The sequence below is a fragment of the Bos javanicus genome, chromosome 15 (assembly GCF_032452875.1).
Source record: "Bos javanicus breed banteng chromosome 15, ARS-OSU_banteng_1.0, whole genome shotgun sequence".
NCBI classification, from domain to species: domain Eukaryota; kingdom Metazoa; phylum Chordata; class Mammalia; order Artiodactyla; family Bovidae; genus Bos; species Bos javanicus.
In genome coordinates this window covers 29,616,019-29,632,829 of record NC_083882.1, presented here as the reverse complement: position 1 = coordinate 29,632,829, position 16,811 = coordinate 29,616,019, and the positions used below count along the sequence as shown (strand labels likewise).

The 16,811-nt window shown below is 49.6% G+C and overlaps 1 protein-coding gene across 1 annotated transcript; it reads right to left on the bottom strand.

Annotated features, from left to right (window-relative positions):
- Positions 1-4,486: 4,486 nt before the first annotated feature.
- UPK2 (uroplakin 2) lies at positions 4,487-8,699 on the bottom strand. Its single transcript, XM_061440521.1, has 5 exons — positions 6,622-8,699; positions 6,013-6,147; positions 5,688-5,826; positions 5,376-5,446; positions 4,487-4,994 (listed from the first exon to the last, which is right to left on the bottom strand). Exons 1-5 carry the CDS (start codon positions 6,695-6,697, stop codon positions 4,858-4,860), a joined length of 558 nt encoding a protein of 185 aa, XP_061296505.1. The 5' UTR covers positions 6,698-8,699; the 3' UTR covers positions 4,487-4,857.
- Between the last annotated feature and the right edge of the window lie 8,112 nt (positions 8,700-16,811).

Sequence of the window (16,811 nt, the reverse complement as noted above, 5' to 3'; positions counted from 1 at the left end):
TTTGAGCATTCTTTTGCATTGCCTTTCTTTGGGATTGGAATGAAAACTGACCTTTTCCAGTCCTGTGGCCACTGCTGAGTTTTCCAAATGTGCTGGCATATTGAGTGCAGCACTTTCACAGCATCATCTTTCAGGATTTGAAATAGCTCAACTGGAATTCCATCACCTCCACTAGCTTTGTTCGTAGTGATGCTTTCTAAGGCCCACTTGACTTCACATTCCAGGATGTCCGGCTCTAGGTGAGTGAGTGATCACACCATAGTGATTATCTGGGTCCTGAAGCTCTTTTTTGTACAGTTCTGTGTATTCTTGCCACCTCTTCGTAATATCTTCTGCTTCTGTTAGATCCATACCATTTCTGTCTTTTATCGAGCCCGTCTTTGTATGAAATGTTGCCTTGGTATCTCTAATTTTTTTGAAGAGATTTCTAGTCTTTCCCATTCTGTTGTTTTCCTCTATGTCTTTGCATTGATCCCTGAGGAAGGCTTTGTTATCTCTCCTTGCTATTCTTTGGAACTCTGCATTCAAATGGGAATATCTTTCCTTTTCCCCTTTGCTTTTCGCTTCTCTTCTTTTCACAGCTATTTGTAAGGCCTCCTCAGAGAGCCATTTTGCTTTTTGCATTTCTTTTCCATGGGGATGGTCTTGATCCCTATCTCCTGTACAGTGTCAGGAACCTCTGTCCATAGTTCATCAGGTACTCTGTCTATCAGATCTAGTCCCTTAAATCTATTTCTCACTTCCACTGTATAATCATAAGAGATTTGATTTAGGTCATACCTGATAGCATATTGAAAAGCAGAGATATTACTTTGCCAACAAAGGTCCGTCTAGTCAAGGCTATGGTTTTTCCTGTGGTCATGTATGGATGTGAGGGTTGGACTGTGAAGAAAGCTGAGCACTGAAGAATTGATGCTTTTGAACTGTGGTGTTGGAGAAGACTCTTGAGAGTCCCTTGGACTGCAAGGAGATCCAACCAGTCCATTCTGAAGGAAATCAGCCCTGGGATTTCTTTGGAAGGACTGATGCTAACGCTGAAACTCCAATACTTTGGCCACCTCATGCGAAGAGTTGACTCATTGGATAAGACCCTGATGCTGGGAGGGATTGGGGGCAAGTAGAACAGGGGATGACAGAGGATGAGATGGCTGGATGGCATCACCGACTCGATGGACATGAGTTTGAGTGAACTCTGGGAGATGGTGATGGACAGGGAGGCCTGGCGTGCTGCGATTCATGGGGTCACAATGAGTCGGACACGACTGAGCGACTGAACTGAACTGAACCGAATGGTCTAGCGGTTTTCCCTACTTTCTTCAGTTTAAGTCTGAATTTGGCAATAAGGAGTTCATGATCTGAGCCACAGCCAGCTCCCGGTCTTGTTTTTGCTGACTGTATAGAGCTTCTCCATCTTTGGCTGCAAAGAATATAATCAATCTGATTTCGGTGTTGACCATCTGGTGATGTCCATGTGTATGGTGATGATCATGATTTTAAAAATGTTTATATCATCCCCCTACCCACATCCATTTGACAGAACTCTAGAAGCAGAGCGCAGGCAGGAGGGAAACTGAAAATTAATAAATAAATAATGTATCTATCAGTAATTTCCAAACTTTGCTGCATGTTGGAATCCCCTGGGGATCTTTAAAAAGTACTAATGCCTGACTCCCACCCTCAGTCATTCTGATTCTGGTGTAGGATATGGCCTGAGTGTTGGGATTTTTAAAAGTCTCCTGCTGCTAAATCGCTTCAGTCGTGTCTGACTCTGTGAGACCCCATAGACAGCAGCCCACCAGGCTCCCGCGTCCCTGGGATTCTCCAGGCAAGAACACTGGAGTGGGTTGCCATTTCCTTCTCCAATCTCCTGGATGATTCTAATGTGTGGCACAGTTTGGTTCCCTGTCTGGTGCTCTTGTTGTTGTTGCTGAGTCGCTAAATCGTGTTCAACTCTTTTGGGACCCCATGGATTGTGGCCTGCTGGGCTCCTCTGTCCATGGGATTTCCCAGGCAAGAATACTGGAGCGGGTTGTCATTTCCTTCTCCAGGGGATCTTCCCAACCCAGGGTCTCCGGCTTGACAGGCAGATTCTTTACCACCATTGGTCACCTGATACGAAGGGCCAACTCGAAAAACACCCTGAAAGATTGAAGAAAGATTGAAGTCAAAAGGAGAAGCAGGCAGCAGAGGATGAGATGGTTAGATAGCCTCCCAGACTCAATGGACCTGAATTTGAGGAAACTCCAGGAGATAGTGGAAGACAGAGGAGCCTGGCATGCTGCACTTCATGGGGTTGCAAAGAGTCAACAAGACTTAGCTACTGAACAACAAGGACAGCTGATGCTCTGCCCACAATACAAGAAGAGTGGGCACCATACCTCCCTTGGCTGGTCCAGTTAGGATGGGAAGAAGGACCTGATGGATTCTCCCTGACCCTCGTTCCTGACTTCAGGCCTCAGGGGAGCTGGACCCACCCAAACTAAGGAGGGTCCCGTGTTCACCTCCTGTCATCTATCATGACACTTATTGAAATTTTATTTACCTGTTCACACTTCGGGGAATCTCTCTTCCCCTAAATTCTCTGTAAGTTCCATAAGGGAGGAAGAGTGTCTTTTCACAGTTTATTTCTCGCACCTGGCACACAATAAATGCTAAGTTAGTGTTTGTGGAATTATTAGTGCTGTTGTTCTTCTCTTCCATTGCCTCCCTCTCCAGGATCTTCTAGCTCTGTGTCATTTATTATTGCATTTTCAGAATTTTTGGCACTTTTCCTAGCCCTCACCTTCTCTTCAGGGGCTTGTTGATTCATCCATTTGCTCACTTGTTCTACAATATGTATTGAATATCCACCATGTCCCAGGCACCACAAAGGTACTATAGGCCCTTGGGAGCAAAGAGACAACTCTCAGGGAACATAAAGTCTGGAGGGAAGACCACTGAATAATCACATAAACATAGTAATAAACAATAGTAACGCCATGAAAGACAAAATGGGAGAACCCAACCTAATGGTGGGGTGGAGGTCAGAGAAGCCTTCCCTGGAGAAGCTGGGTTAACTATGCAAATAGAATGGAATTGAGGGGGGGGGTGGTCTTAAAAGCAGCGTAGGCCTAAGGAAGGGGCTTCTGTGTGGCTCAGATGATAAAGACTCTGCCTGCAATGTGGGTGACGGAAGTCTTCCCTGAATTGGGAAGACCCCCTGGAACAGGAAATGGCAACTCACCCCAGTATTCTTGCCTGGACAATCCCATGGACAGAGGAGCCTTGTGGGCTACAGTCCATGGGGTTGCAAAGAGTCAGACATGACTGAAGCGACTTAGCACGCACACAGGCTTAAAGAAGAGTCTGTGCAAAGGCCTCGAGGCAAGAGGGAACGCAGGACATTAGAAGGGATATAGTGAGAGCTGAGGGGTAGTTAGGGGACAGACACCGGGCTGGCCTTGAAAGTCACCACAAAAATTTTGGTCTTTACCCTAAGAGCAAGGCAAAGATCACTGATCCTTAGAAGGAATAACATACTGGAGAGAACACAAGTGACCACTCCCACTCTTTCCCCTTGGTTACTCACAGTACCACTTTTGCACCCTCTGGCAGGGTGTTCCACTTCTTCTCTCTTCTCCTAGTGCCCTTTAGCCTGTTCTTCACTCCCCCTGTAATTGTAACCCCTCTTCCCCGCTCCCTGCCCCATCTCCAGCACCCTGTCCTTGGGTTTCACTCTGGTAGCCTTCTGGCTTTTTTCCCTTCACTGTGCTGGTTATTCATCATGATGAAGAAAGCCAGGGCTTTCTCTAGTTGCAGAGCACAGGCTCTAGAGTGCTTGGGCTCAGTAATTATGGTGCTTGGACTTCTCTAGTTGTGGGATCTTAGTCCCCCCAGGGATTGAACCAGCTCCCCCTGCATTGGAAGGCAGATTCTTAACCACTGGACCACCAGGGAAGTCCTGGCCCTCTGGGTTGTTTTTTGGTCAGAGCCTCTCTTTCTGCAGCACTTCTCCTTGGTCTCCTGGCTTTCACAAAGGCCCTCAGACCTCTGGGTCCCATGTGGTGGACCAGCCTCGGCTTCATTCCCACCCCAAGGCCCTTGGATGGTGTAAAACCCACAGTCCAGGTGTGGGTCTGAGAACTCTGACTCTTGGATTCTTATCTCATCCACACCTTCCTACTTCCTGGGAAAAGTAACTTTGGGGTTCCAGGGCAGAGAGAGGACTGGGAGCAGCCGCAGCCTGGACATAGATTCTATACGTTTGCCCATAGTGAAAGTTAAGTGAAAGTTGCTCAGTCGTGTCTGACTCTTTGCGACCCTATGGACATACAGTCCATGGAATTCTCCAGGCCAGGATACTGGAGCGGGTAACCGTTCCCTTCTCCAGAGGATCTTCCCAACCCAGGGATCAAACCCAGGTCTCCCACATTGTGGGTGGATTCTTTAGCAGCTGAGCCACTGGGGAAGCCCAAAGTGGAGCCCATTGAAGAGAAACACACACAGCAACGTGGCATCAGGCTTTATTGTAGGGGCTAAATTCACTGGGGGAGGGAAAAATTCCTGTCTGTCAGGGGTAGAGCGGTTAAAGAGGTGAAATGGGAGAAAAACCAATTCTGACAGGAGTGGGGTGAGGGCAGTAATAGGGAGTGTTGGGCCAAGGGGACACCTTAGGGGATGAGGAGGGGACGGAGGGAGGAGAGGGCTGTAGTGGAGAAGGGAGGGGAGGTGATGGCACTGAAGGATCCCAGGCCTGGTGCCTGTGGCCTGGGAGCAGGCCGTCTTCTCAGCAGTGGAGATAAGAGCAGACGCAGAGCCCCGGGCTGAGAACACAGACAGTGCCTTGGACTTGCTGCCTGCTCCCCGGGGCTGTCCTCCTCACTTTCGGGCGCCCAGTGCTAGGGCAATGATCAAGCCCAGAACCAGCAGGAACATAGCGACCGAGAGCAGCACCGTGATGACCACCATGCCCCCTGTCCGGGCCATTGCCAGCCCAATGGATTCTGCCTTCCTTCCTGTCAGAAGAGAGGAGGGAGGCAGTTCTAGGCAGGAAGGGCCCCCACCCTGCCCAAGGCTCCCAGCCCAGCCCTTCATCCATTCATCCAGCCAGCCATCCCCTCATCCGTGTATTCATCCAACCAACCAACGAATCATTAGATAAACATTTATGAAGCATCTCCTATGTGAGGCACCGAGGATTCAGAAATTAATCGGACACGGTCACTACCCACAAAGTTTAGCGGTGCGGGGAAATGTGTCAGCAGCCACTTAAAATGCCAGGGGCTCAGTGTGAGGATAGAGGAAGGAAGAGAAGCTAAGGGAGGATAGGAAGGGGCAGGTGGGGGATGGGGCAAGAGGGGCCAGGGAAGGCTCTGGGGCCCTGAGACGTTACTCACGAGGAAATGTGGACATTGGGATTTCTCTGCTGGACTCGGTGGATGCCCCCTTTGTCACGAGGTAGGAAATGCTTTTGCGGTGAGGTTCGGGAGAGGAGAGAATCCTCAGTCAGTGTCCAGGACTTAGAGTATGAGGGAGTCCAGGCCTCCCACTCCACAGCTGTGCCCAGGAGAGGCCTGTTCTGGTAGCTGTGCCCCCATTCTCTCCCCCATACTCACCACATCCCACCACCACCGCCACCAAAGTCAGGGCCCAGCTCCTCTTCCTATAGCCCTTCCCACCCGTGCCCCAGGCCCAGGCCTGGTACTTACTAGTATTTGGTTCCTGGTGCCAGGTTTGTCACCTGGTATGCACTGAGCCGGGTGACCGTGAAGCCAGACCCGCTGTCCACCACGCTCACCAGCTCCCTGCGTCCGCGGCACGGAGGCACCACGAAGCTAGATCTCACCACTGGGTGGGAAATTGGTGATGAAAGGCAGGGACAAGCCTCGAAAGGCCCCAAGGAGAAGGGCAGTATTTAGAGTATGGATGGTGGGGAAACGGGGTCAATAGGAAGGGAGAGTGGGAGGAGGGATGCCTGAGTATCCTGGGAAGGGATCTATGGGCACTAGGGGGTGCTGGGAGCGAGAAGCAGACCTTTGCTGTCATTGGCTCTCCGGACAGTCAGTGTGGCGTTGCCCCCTGTGAGGTGACATGGGGGCAAGGCAACTAGCAGGCTTTCCGTCATCACTGGGGACAGCAGACCAGAGAGGCTTGAGATGTTGAAGTCAGCTAAGGGGCCAGGAAGGAGTTCAGGGGAGGATCAATTCCTTTCTCGCCAACAGATCGGCCACCCCACTCCACCCCTGGGGGTCCTCTCTAAGGATGAAGAGTCCCTTCCACTCTGTGGTCTGTTTGCGGAACACGAGTCTTTGCCCGTATGACCACCAGGTGGCAGGCTTGGGCTGCAGAAGCTGGGTACTCCTCCAAGCCTCCAGATGCAGGGGTGCTAGGAGAGGGCAGCTCCCAACCCCACCCCTGTCCAAAGCCTTGGTCTCTTCCCCACTCCTGCCTGCCTCCTGAATCTGGAAGGGGACAGGAATGTGCCCTGGGCCCAGTGACTGATGCCTGGTCACCGCCGTCACCAGTTTCCCAGCCCCAGCTGGCCAGACCAGCCCCTCTTTGACAGCCCTGGAAGGCACAGTTCCTCCTCTCCAGAACCCCCCTTCCAAGCCCCTCCCCAGCCTGGCCAGAGATGGCAGAGACCTGCAGCCCCGGGGACCAGGACAGCCAGCAGAATCAGGATCCAAGACAAGGTCCACACAGGCCACGGAGATGCCATCGCTGGGCTGGGAGCTGGGGTGGGTGCTGGCGGGCTGTGACTGCCTAAGGCAACTGAAGCCCTTCCCCTAGGGCTGCCTGATTTTGTCTTGGTGGGGTGGGAGGAGCTCGAGGGGAATCCTGCCCAACCTGCCCCTTGGGTACCAACAGCCTCAGGGGAGGCCCCCAAACAGGTTTTTCAGGATGGGGAGCTAGCCCTCAGGCCAGGATGGGGAGGGCCTGGCTGGATCTCGGTGGCTTAGTCACCGCAGAGGGGCAGGGGAGCTGAGGTGGGGGTGGAAAATCCTTCTTCTGGGACACCCACATGTAAAAGCATGAGTGTTCCCGCCTGCAAGAGCATCTGGAGCCCGGCCTGTAGAGGACCACCCCCCCATGTGGTGGGGGTCTTCTCAGGAGGGTGGCAAGTACTGAGTTTGCCCTGGTGTGTGGAGAGAGGGGAGTCACCCTGAGGGGCTCCTGAAAGGGCCTTGGCTGGGCAGGAACGGGAGAGAAACAGAGAAACCGGCAGGACAGGGTCGGGGCATCAGAGCCCAGGGCCTCAATTCTTGGCATCCACTGAGGCCCAAGCACTGAACTCTGGGAGGGGCAGAGGGAGGGGTATGGGTGCCAGGAAGCACACAGGGCTTCCCATCCTCCAAGGATGCCATGGAGGCCTTCCAGAGATCGGAGAGGTGGGCACTGACCTGCCCAGTAGGGGTGGGGGAGGCATACCGTCAGCCTTGGTCAACAACATTTGCAGAACTGTTTGAGAATAAAGGAGAGAGAGACGGAGGGAGAAAATGAAAGAGAGACACAACTTCTCCAAAGGCCCTCCCACCCCTGTGCTGGGTTAGAGAGCCCTGAAGGAGTTGTGAGCAGAGACAACAGACAGGAGGAGAAAGCACCTCTCCTGGGCCCGGCAGGCGCTTTGCTTGCTCTACACTCAAGCTCACCGCCAGCCCGGTCGGTGGACGTTATTGGCTCCTTTCGTGGATGTGGAAACTGAGACTCAGAGCCACTTGTGGAACATGGAATACTTTGTCAGGAGAGGTCGTAGATCTCCACAGGGAGCATTTATGTGTGTCTTTCTGCTCCTGGAGCCACTCTGGCTCCCCCAGTCCCAGAAGAGGGCCAGGGTCCCACCAGGGAAGTGAGGTGCTGGTAAGGGTGTGTCCGTGAAAAGGTCAGCTCCTGTCCTGGGGTTTGAGCAGGGGGTGACAATAAAGACCAGATTCCTGGACCAAAGCGGAGAGTGGGAGGGCCTCAGACCAGCACTTCTCCAAATTGAATGTGCATGTGAATCACCGGGGATCTTATTAAGATGCAGTATCTGATTCAGTAGGTCTGAGGTGAAGCCTGAAATTCTGCATTTCTAACGAGCTTCCAGGTAAGGTTGATTGATGCTAGCCTGGGAGGCACATACTCGAGTCACCAGATGCTCAGTATGGCCTCCTTCTCCGCCCCCGCCGTACACACACACTCTGGATCCTCTGCTGGAGATCAGGGTCAGGTGTTTTTCCCCTGTCTCCCAGCACAGGCTGCCTTTGGGTGAAGAAATGAATTCTGTTTTCCCTGCGCCTTGGCTTTTGTTCCCTTTTAGATAAGATCCAATTATAATTCTGCAAAATGAAAGAGGATCTTTGGCACATTGAGAACTTTGGAGAGAGGGAACAGACTAAATGGTGGAATTCCAGGGTGAGGGATCTTCTTAGTACTCTTCAAATCCCATCCCCAGCCAGGAGGATGTTTACACTTGGGCTTGGGAGAGATCACTTCCCATCTCAGTCACAAACCAGCAGCAGAAAGGAGAAGAGGTTGGGTTTATTGCAGACTGGGTCATGTTGTGTCTACTCCTAAGCTCCCATCTCCATCTGAAATTATGAGTGGGACAGAGTTGGGTAGGGGAGGACAGAGCTCTGACCAGATTTTAAAAGGATAAGAGGGGCCTGTGCCTTTAAACCCTCCTTTCTCTCCCTTCAGTCCTCCCCCCTTCCCCACCCTTGGCCCTCCCCAGGTTTCTGGAGGAGCTGAGAGTTGCGTCTTCTCCCTGCCCTGCCGAGCTGCTCACTGGCTGCTCTGGAGGCTGTGCTTTGGGGTCTCCATGGAAACCATTAGTTGCTAAGCAACTGGAGCATCATCTGTGCTGAGCTCTCGCATCTAATTATCCCATCACAGCCGCCGAGAAGGGTTTGGGGAGCTGAGAGGAGGGGGAGGACAAGCACAGGAGCAAGAGGATAACTCTTTTAGCAGAGCAGATTCATTGACAACGCTGAAGTCATTTAAAGCCACAGCACTCTTGTTCCTCTGGAGGATTTCCTCATGGCTTGGAGAAATCAAGCCAGGGCCACAAATGCCTGGGGTCTCTCTCTTGGACCCACTCTTTCTAGGCTGTCTCCGTCTTGGTTTCTCGATTCTCAACTCACTCAAGTTTCCTCCCTTGCCTCCTTCCTTCCAAATAGCAAATAGTTATTAAATACCAGTTATGTCCCTGGAACTGTGCTAGGCACCAGGGATATGAAGGTAAGATAAATTTTTGCCCTCGAGGAGTTCCTGATTGTTCTATTCTGCTCCAAAGATTAGCTCCTGAAACAGACCTACTCTTTCTAAACTGTGGTTCTTTCTTTCTTCCTCTCTTTCTCCCTTCATTGCTTCCTTCTTCCCTCCGTCCCTCCCTCCTTTCTTTCATTCTTCTTAAATTGAACTATGGTAGTTTTGCAACCAAAAGAGCTTGGATCAGAACCCAGGTCTGCCTGATATATTATACTTTTGTTTCTCCTTTGGCAATGCCAGTCTTAGTCACTTAGAGGAGCACGGCCACTTGGTTTTGTGGGCATGTCAACCTCTGATGGGCACTGCCATGGAACTTTAGGTGAGTCACTTTGAACCTCAATTTTCTCACCTAGAAAATGGAAAGACTCTTTCCTTACCATTTGTCTAGCAACATATGGCAGATGTAAAAATGCTTTAAAAATAAAGGTGCAACAGGAATGTAGAGACCATTGTCAGAATCTATAGTAGCAGACTGGGGGAAACCCTGGCAACTTGGATCTAGAGGTCAGATGCAGTGCTCACCAAATGTTGGTCCAGTGATGAATGGTAGAGCATCTGTCCTTGAGATATGAGGCTGGAAAAGGCTGTGAGAGTCAGAAAATCTCAGTTGTTCAATGATAGAATGCAACTGGATGCGTCTTTATTATTTTTTTTCTAATATTGCCCATGACACAATGACTTCCCTCAAATCTTTCAGCTTTCTGACCTTGACCAAGTTAACTACCTAACTACTCTGAACTGCAGTTTTCTCTTCCGTAGAAAGGGTATAAAATCTGTCTCATCAGGATACTATGACTATCACTCAAGATAATTTATTTAAGAGTGCCTAGCACTGTATCTGGTTCAATAAATATTAATTTAAGTAATTTATCTTATCCTCTCTTTTTTATTAACCCTTGGTGCAAAAGACGACTAGAGGCTCCGAGGCAATAAATAACATTCTGAAGGTCTCAGAGTGAGCAAAAAATGAGGTGGGATAGAATTCAGAATTTGCTTTTCCAACCATGTCATTGATGTAAGGGCTTCCCTGGTGGCTAAGTGGTGAAGAATCCGCCTGCCAATGCAGGGATGTGGGTTCAATTGCTGGATCAGTAAGATTCCCTGGAGGAGGAAATGGCAGCCTGCTCCATTGTTCTTACCTGAGAAATCCCATGGACAGAGGAGCCTGGTGGGCTACAGTCCATGGGATTGCGAAGAGCTGGACATGATTGAGGGACTGAGCATGCACGCATTGATGCAAAGGAGATGGCTGGTCAGGAAAGGTAGTCTGGGATCAGGGTAGGGGGTGAGTGACTGTGGTGGATCAGCTATAACGCATGTACCGAAGGGGTACCAGGCACGAGGGAACAGCCTGCTCACACACTTATTCATTCAATAAATATTTGTTGAACAACATCTCTGTGGTGGGTACTACACTAGGTAATGAAATACAGAGATGACAAGACACAACTCCTGCTCTCAAGTTGCTGATTTTTGGAGAGTTGCTGAGTTAGCCTTCCTAAGTGGAAAGGGATATTCCAAAAAAAGAGAACAGCACATGAAAAGACTCAAAGATGTGAATTATCCTAACACCTCCTGGAACTGTGAACAATACGTCTTGGCTAGAAAGACGTATTCAAGGATGAACATGGTGAGAGCTCTAGCCATCGGTTAGGCCACCAATGGCTTTGTAAGCTATGCTAAGGAGCCTGGCTTTTTTTTTTTTTTTTAGATTTATTTACTTTTGGCTGTACTGGATCTTTGTTGCTGCTTGCAGACTTTCTCTAGTTGCAGCAAGCAGGGGCTACTCTGCAGTTGTGGCGCGCAGGCTTCTCATTGCCGTGGCTTCTCTTGTGCAGCACAGGTTCTAGAGTGATGGCTCAGTGGTTGTGGTGCACACGCTTAGTTGCTCTGTGGCATGGAATCGTCTCTGACCAGGGATCAAACCCATGTCCTCTGCATTGGCAAGTGGATTCTTAACCACTAGACCACCAAGGAAGCCAGGAGCCTGATTTTTTTGCTGAAGAAAACAGGAAGCCTGTGAGGAGTTTTACTTGTTTAAAGATCTTCCTGGAAACAGTGTGGGGAATGGATTGGTGGCAGGTAAGAGACTGGTTCATTGTGTCCGGGTTGGTCTATGTGGCCAATAGAATAGGACAGAAACGACAGTAGGTCACTCCTGAGGCTCCGTCCTAAAAGGCATTGCACCTGCCCCCTTGCTCTAATGGACTGCTCACTCTGGAGGATATGGGAGCACCTCCATGGGGAGGTCCACGTGGCAGGGACCAAGCAATGGCAGCCCACTCCAGTACTCTTGCCTGGAAAATCCCATGGACAGAGGAGCCTGGTGGGCTGCAGTCCATGGGGTGGCTAAGAGTCAGACACCACTGAGCAACTTCACTTTCACTTTTCACTTTCATGCATTGGAGAAGGAAATGGCAACCCACTTCAGTGTGCTTGCCTGGAGAATCCCAGGGACGGGGAGCCTGGTGGGCTGCCGTCTATGGGGTTGCACAGAGTCGGACACGACTGAAACGACTTAGCAGCAGCAGCAGCAGCCAAGATCCAAGGAGGAACTGAGGCCTCCAACCGACAGCCATGTGAATGGGTGAGCTTGGAGACAGATCCTCTGGACCCAGTCAGTCCTCCAGGTGACTGTGGCCCAGGCTGACACCTTCACTGAAACTTCATGAGACAACCGGCTAAGTCTTACTCAGATTCCTGATTCTCAGTAAATGTTCGTTTTTATAAGCCACTAAATTTGGAGATTAGCTGCTATGCAAGAATTGATAACATTCTTTCCTGGAGAATGCCATGGACAGAGGAGCCTGGTAGGCTACAGTCCATGGGATCACAAAGAGTCAGACATGACTAAGTGACTAACACTTTCACTTTTTTCACCAATATCTTGGGCAAGTCAGATGACAGCGATGTTTTCATGTGAAGTGAAGTGAAGTGAAAGTATGTAAGTCTGGAACACAGGAGAAAAGTCTGGGATGAAGAAAGGGAAGGTGGACAATGGCTAACATCATAAATGTAAGGACTTCCCTGGTGGTCCAATGGTTAAGAATCTGCCTTGCAATGCAAAGGATACTTCCCTGATCCAGGAAGATTCCACATGCCAAGGGGCAACTAAGCTCGTGAGCCACAACTACTGAAGCCTACATGCCCTGGAGCCTGTGCCCTACGACAAGAGAAGCCACCGCAGTGAGAAGCCCTTGCACTGCAACAAAGATTAGCCCTTACTGGCCACAACTAGAGAAAGCCCACAGCAGCGCCACACAATAAAAAATAAACAATTTTTAAAAATCAGAAATGTGGAAGAGTCCTGGAAGACAGTGGTGGAAGGGAAGGATAAGAAAGCCAAGTACAGAATACTTGGGAACCCAGTGTCTAAAGGACAGATGGAGTGAGAGGAGCTGATGAAGGAAGAACGAGCTTTAGGAGAAGAACCAGGAGAAAGTGGATGGATGGTTTTGCAAAGGAAGTGTCAGACGGTATGAAGGTCAGGATTGGAGTCCAGGACTCAAAAATGTCCCTGGGGGACATCCCTGGGGGTCCAGTGGCTAAGACTCTATGCTCCCAAGGCAGGGGGCCTGAGTTCCATCCCTGGTCAGGGAAGTAGATCCTACATACTGCACCTAGAGATCCCGACTGTTACATCTAAAACCCAGCAGACCCAAATAAATAAATATTTTTTTTAAAAATGCCCCTAGGCCTAGCATCTTGAGGGGTGTTGTGTGTCCTTCAGAGCGGGGCAGCAGCCAGATAGCAAGAGTTCAGGGATAATTGGGAGTAGGTGGAGTTAGAACTGTGTAGACCTCTCTGAAGAAACTTGGCTGCAAAGGGAAGGAGACAGATAACCAGAGGGAATTGTGGGTACAACCCGGAGGGAACAATCTCTTCTGTTTTGTTTTTAAAGTTGAAGAGGGAATTCCCTGGTGGCCCAGTGGTTAAGACTTCATGCTTCCAATACAAGGGGCGCAGGTTTGATACCTGGTTGGGGAAATAAGATCTCACATTATTGTGCCGTGCTGTGCCTTGCCATGCAGCCAAAAAAATTTTTTTAATAAAGTAGAATAAAGCATGTTTAAAACATAAACTAAAGATAAAGAGAACGGAAGGCATAATTTATGGGGAGGCTCCCGGAGGAGGGAGAAGATGGCACTCAGAAGTGGAGGTATTAGCCTGTGGCGGTAAGAACGACACTTTCCAGCAGAGAAGAGAATAGGAGCAATGGTGCAGAGAAATCTTATACCTTTGTGGGGGGTGGGGGGACAGGGGTGGAGAGAAATGGGTTGGGGAAGGCTGGGAGATGAAAGAAGAAAGCTAAGGGAGCTCCCTCCTGAATATCTCTGCTTTCCCTGGAAAGTAGAAAGCTCACTGGGGAGGGAGGTTTGGGGCCTGAAGAGCTGTTGGGGGAGAGGAAGACCCAGCTACCAAGAACCCTGAGGAAGACTGTGTTTGGAGGAGACGGACAGCTGAGAGTGGGGACCACTGGTCTTCAGGGCCACGGACTGTGTTAGTCAGGGTTCTCCAGAGAAACAGAACCAACAGGATGTGTATATATAGACAGATTTATTTTAAGGAATTGGCTCATGAAGTTGTGGAGCCTTGGCAAGTTCAAAATCTGATGGGAGAGGCGGGCAGGTTGGAGACTCAGGAAAAGAGTTGCAATTTTGGAGTCCAAAGGGAGTCTTGTTGGCAGAATTCCTTCCTTCTAGTGGGGAGAGGGTGGAGGTCACCTTTGCTACATTAGAACCTTCAACCTTCACCCATATTGTGAGAGAATCTACTTTACTCAAAGTCCACTAATTTAAATGTTGCTGCTGCTGCTGCTGCTGCTAAGTCGCGTCAGTCGTGTCCGACTCTGTGCAACCCCATAGACGGCAGCCCACCAGGCTTCCCCGTCCCTGGGATTCTCCAGGCAAGAACACTGGGGTGGGTTGCCGTTTCCTTCTCCAATTCATGAAAGTGAAAAGTGAAAGTGAAGTCGTTCAGTCGTGTCCAACTTTAGCGACCCCATGGACTGCAGCCTACCAGGCTCCTCCATCCATGGGATTTTCCAGGCCAAAGTACTGGAGTGGGGTGCCATTGCCTTCTCCGAATTTAAATGTTAATCTCATCCAAAAAACACCATCACAGAAATATCCAGAATAATGGCTTGACCAAATATCTGGGCAACATGGCCCAGCCTGGTTGACACATACAATTAACCATCATACAGACCTTGACATGTTGGGAGTTTTTCAAATTACTCAACAGCTGGAATGTAGAAATGATAAAACTGTCTGGTTGTGGTGACTCAGGGTTAGGGTTTTCAAGGCATGGAAAGTTGAGGGTATTGGCAAGAGTGGCGGGATGGAGAAAAGATCTAGGCTGGTTTCAAGAAGGAGCAATAGATAGGACAGGACAGAGGATGGAAGGATCGGGTGTTCAGTGAGGTCAAGGTAGAACAAGGCGTGGGGGAGGCGAAGGAGCAGGGCTTCGTGGACGTGGCAGGAGGTGACGTGGGGCTGAGGCGGGGCTAGGTGGCGGCTGAGGAGACAGAGCCAAGGTCTTCACTGCAGCTGGATGGGATCAAAGTGTTGTGAGGCTGGCAGGGGCTGCAGACCCGGTTTCTCCAGGGTCCAGGCAGATAACAGAAGTAGTAAAACCAGGTGGGTGAGACTGGGGCCAACCGGAGAGAGTGTAGCAATACGAACTCTGTCTACTGAAAGAGTTGCTCTGGGGAAGGGGGACATAGTATGGTAACGCCTCCGCGCTTTTTCAGGAGAAGCCATAAATCTGAATTTTTTTGTAAAATGATCGTAGTTTCAAATTTTAAACTACGCATATATTAGGAAAATGCATTTTGTGAGCCAAACAATATATACCTCCGAGGCCAGCTTTGCCCTGGGGTCCCCAGGTTGTGTCATCTGGGACACAGGATGTTGGAAAGGTATTTGAGGCTGGGGCAGAAAGGCTGGAGGGTGTGGAAGCAACCCTTCCAGGGGTTGCTTCTAGGGGTTCAGTGCAGCCAGTGGGTGGGATCCTAGGCAGGAGGGTTTGCAGTGGAAGGAGTGGGTGCAGAGGTGAAGGAGCAACTGCCCTGCCACTTCCACAGACAGCAGGAGCCTCCAACAGGGTTTGAGCAGGGAAGTCGAATAATTCATTCTAGTTGTAGAAAAATTACTGAAAGAGTAGGTGGAGGCTTGATTGTGGGGTAATTAAGCTTCTCCTTAGGCTGAAGGAGAGCTAATCCATACAAGAAATAATGATGGCCCGAATTAATTTATTCAATAAATGTTTATTAAATGCCTTTGCATCAGTCACTGTGCTAAGTGCTGGACATTCAGAGGTGAACAAGACATTGTGCTCCCTTAAATTATGGCCCAGTGGGAGATACTGAAGAGGCCACTACTCACTGTATCAGGGTTTTAGTGGAAGATGTAACAATAACAGCTATTATTTATTGAGTACTTAACAACATGCCAGGCACTGTACTAATCCATTATGTTTATTTTCTTGTTTATCCTCATGACAACCTCTATTATTATTGTCCTTATTTTATTTTTTATAATAGTTAAAAAATATTTATATATATGGCTGTGCCTTGTCTTAGTTGCATCATGAGGAATCTTTTATTTGTGGCATGCAAACTCTTAGCTGTGGCATATGAAATCTAGTTCCCCAACCAGGGGTTGAACCGGAGCCCCCTGCACTGGGAGCGGGGAGCCTTAACCACTGGACCACCAGGGAAGGCTCCCTCCTTATTTTATTAATGAGGAATCTAAGGTCAGAGAACTTAAGTGACTTGCCAGAGAGACACTTCACAGAAGGGGCCTGGGCAGTTCCAAAGGGCTTCCCAGAGGAAGTGGTGATTAAGTGAAGACCTGAAGGTTGAATAGGAATTAGCAGTGTGAAGGCAGTGGGGGAGGAGTGGAGAGGGGAGATTGTTCTAGGCTGTTAGGGACCAAAGTTAGGGAATGGGCCCATCGGTGGGGGGCAAGGTGGGGTTGTGTTAGAGTGGATTTTGAGAGAGTCACTGGAGAAGTAACTGGGATCAGATAAAAAGTTTTGTAAGCCCCAGTAAGCAATTTTAGTTTTTTAAAATATGATTTATTTTTGGCTGTGCTGGGTCTTCATTGTTGCACGTGGGCTCTCTAGTTGTGGTGAATGGGGGCTACTCTAGTTGCGGTGCATGGGTTTCTCATTGCGGTGGTTTCTCTTGTGGAACTCTGGCCCTAGGGTGCTTGGGGTTCAGTAGTCATGGTGCATGGGCTTAGTTGCTCCAAAGTATGTGGAATCTTCCTGGACCAGAGATTGAACCCGTGTCTCCTGCACTGCAGGTGGACTGTCAACCGCTGGACCACCAGGAAAGTTCTAAGCAATTTTAATTTTTATCCTAAGGCTAAAAGGAAGCCCTTGAAAGGTTTTAACCTGGAGAGCGTCATGATCAGATTTGTATCTTATAAAGATGGCTTTTGCTGCAATGCAGAGATTTTGTTGGCTGAACAGCTGGGAGATATTTTGGACATCTCTGATACGCTGTGGAGATAAGATTCCAGGCAAAAGATGATAGAAGAGGAGATTTGGGGGTGATGGTTGGGCTGGGAAGGCTGTGG

Bases quoted from the DNA above. Each gene is read 5' to 3' on its own strand.
- UPK2 (XM_061440521.1), bottom strand. From the start codon at position 6,697: ATGGCATCTCCGTGGCCTGTGTGGACCTTGTCTTGGATCCTGATTCTG. The intron at 6,148-6,621 runs GTCTCTGCCATC...CTGGCCCCTTAG, and splicing joins CCTGGTCCCCGGGGCTGCAG to CTGACTTCAACATCTCAAGC. The intron at 4,995-5,375 runs GTGAGTAACGTC...CTCTTCTGACAG, and splicing joins CCCAATGTCCACATTTCCTC to GAAGGAAGGCAGAATCCATT.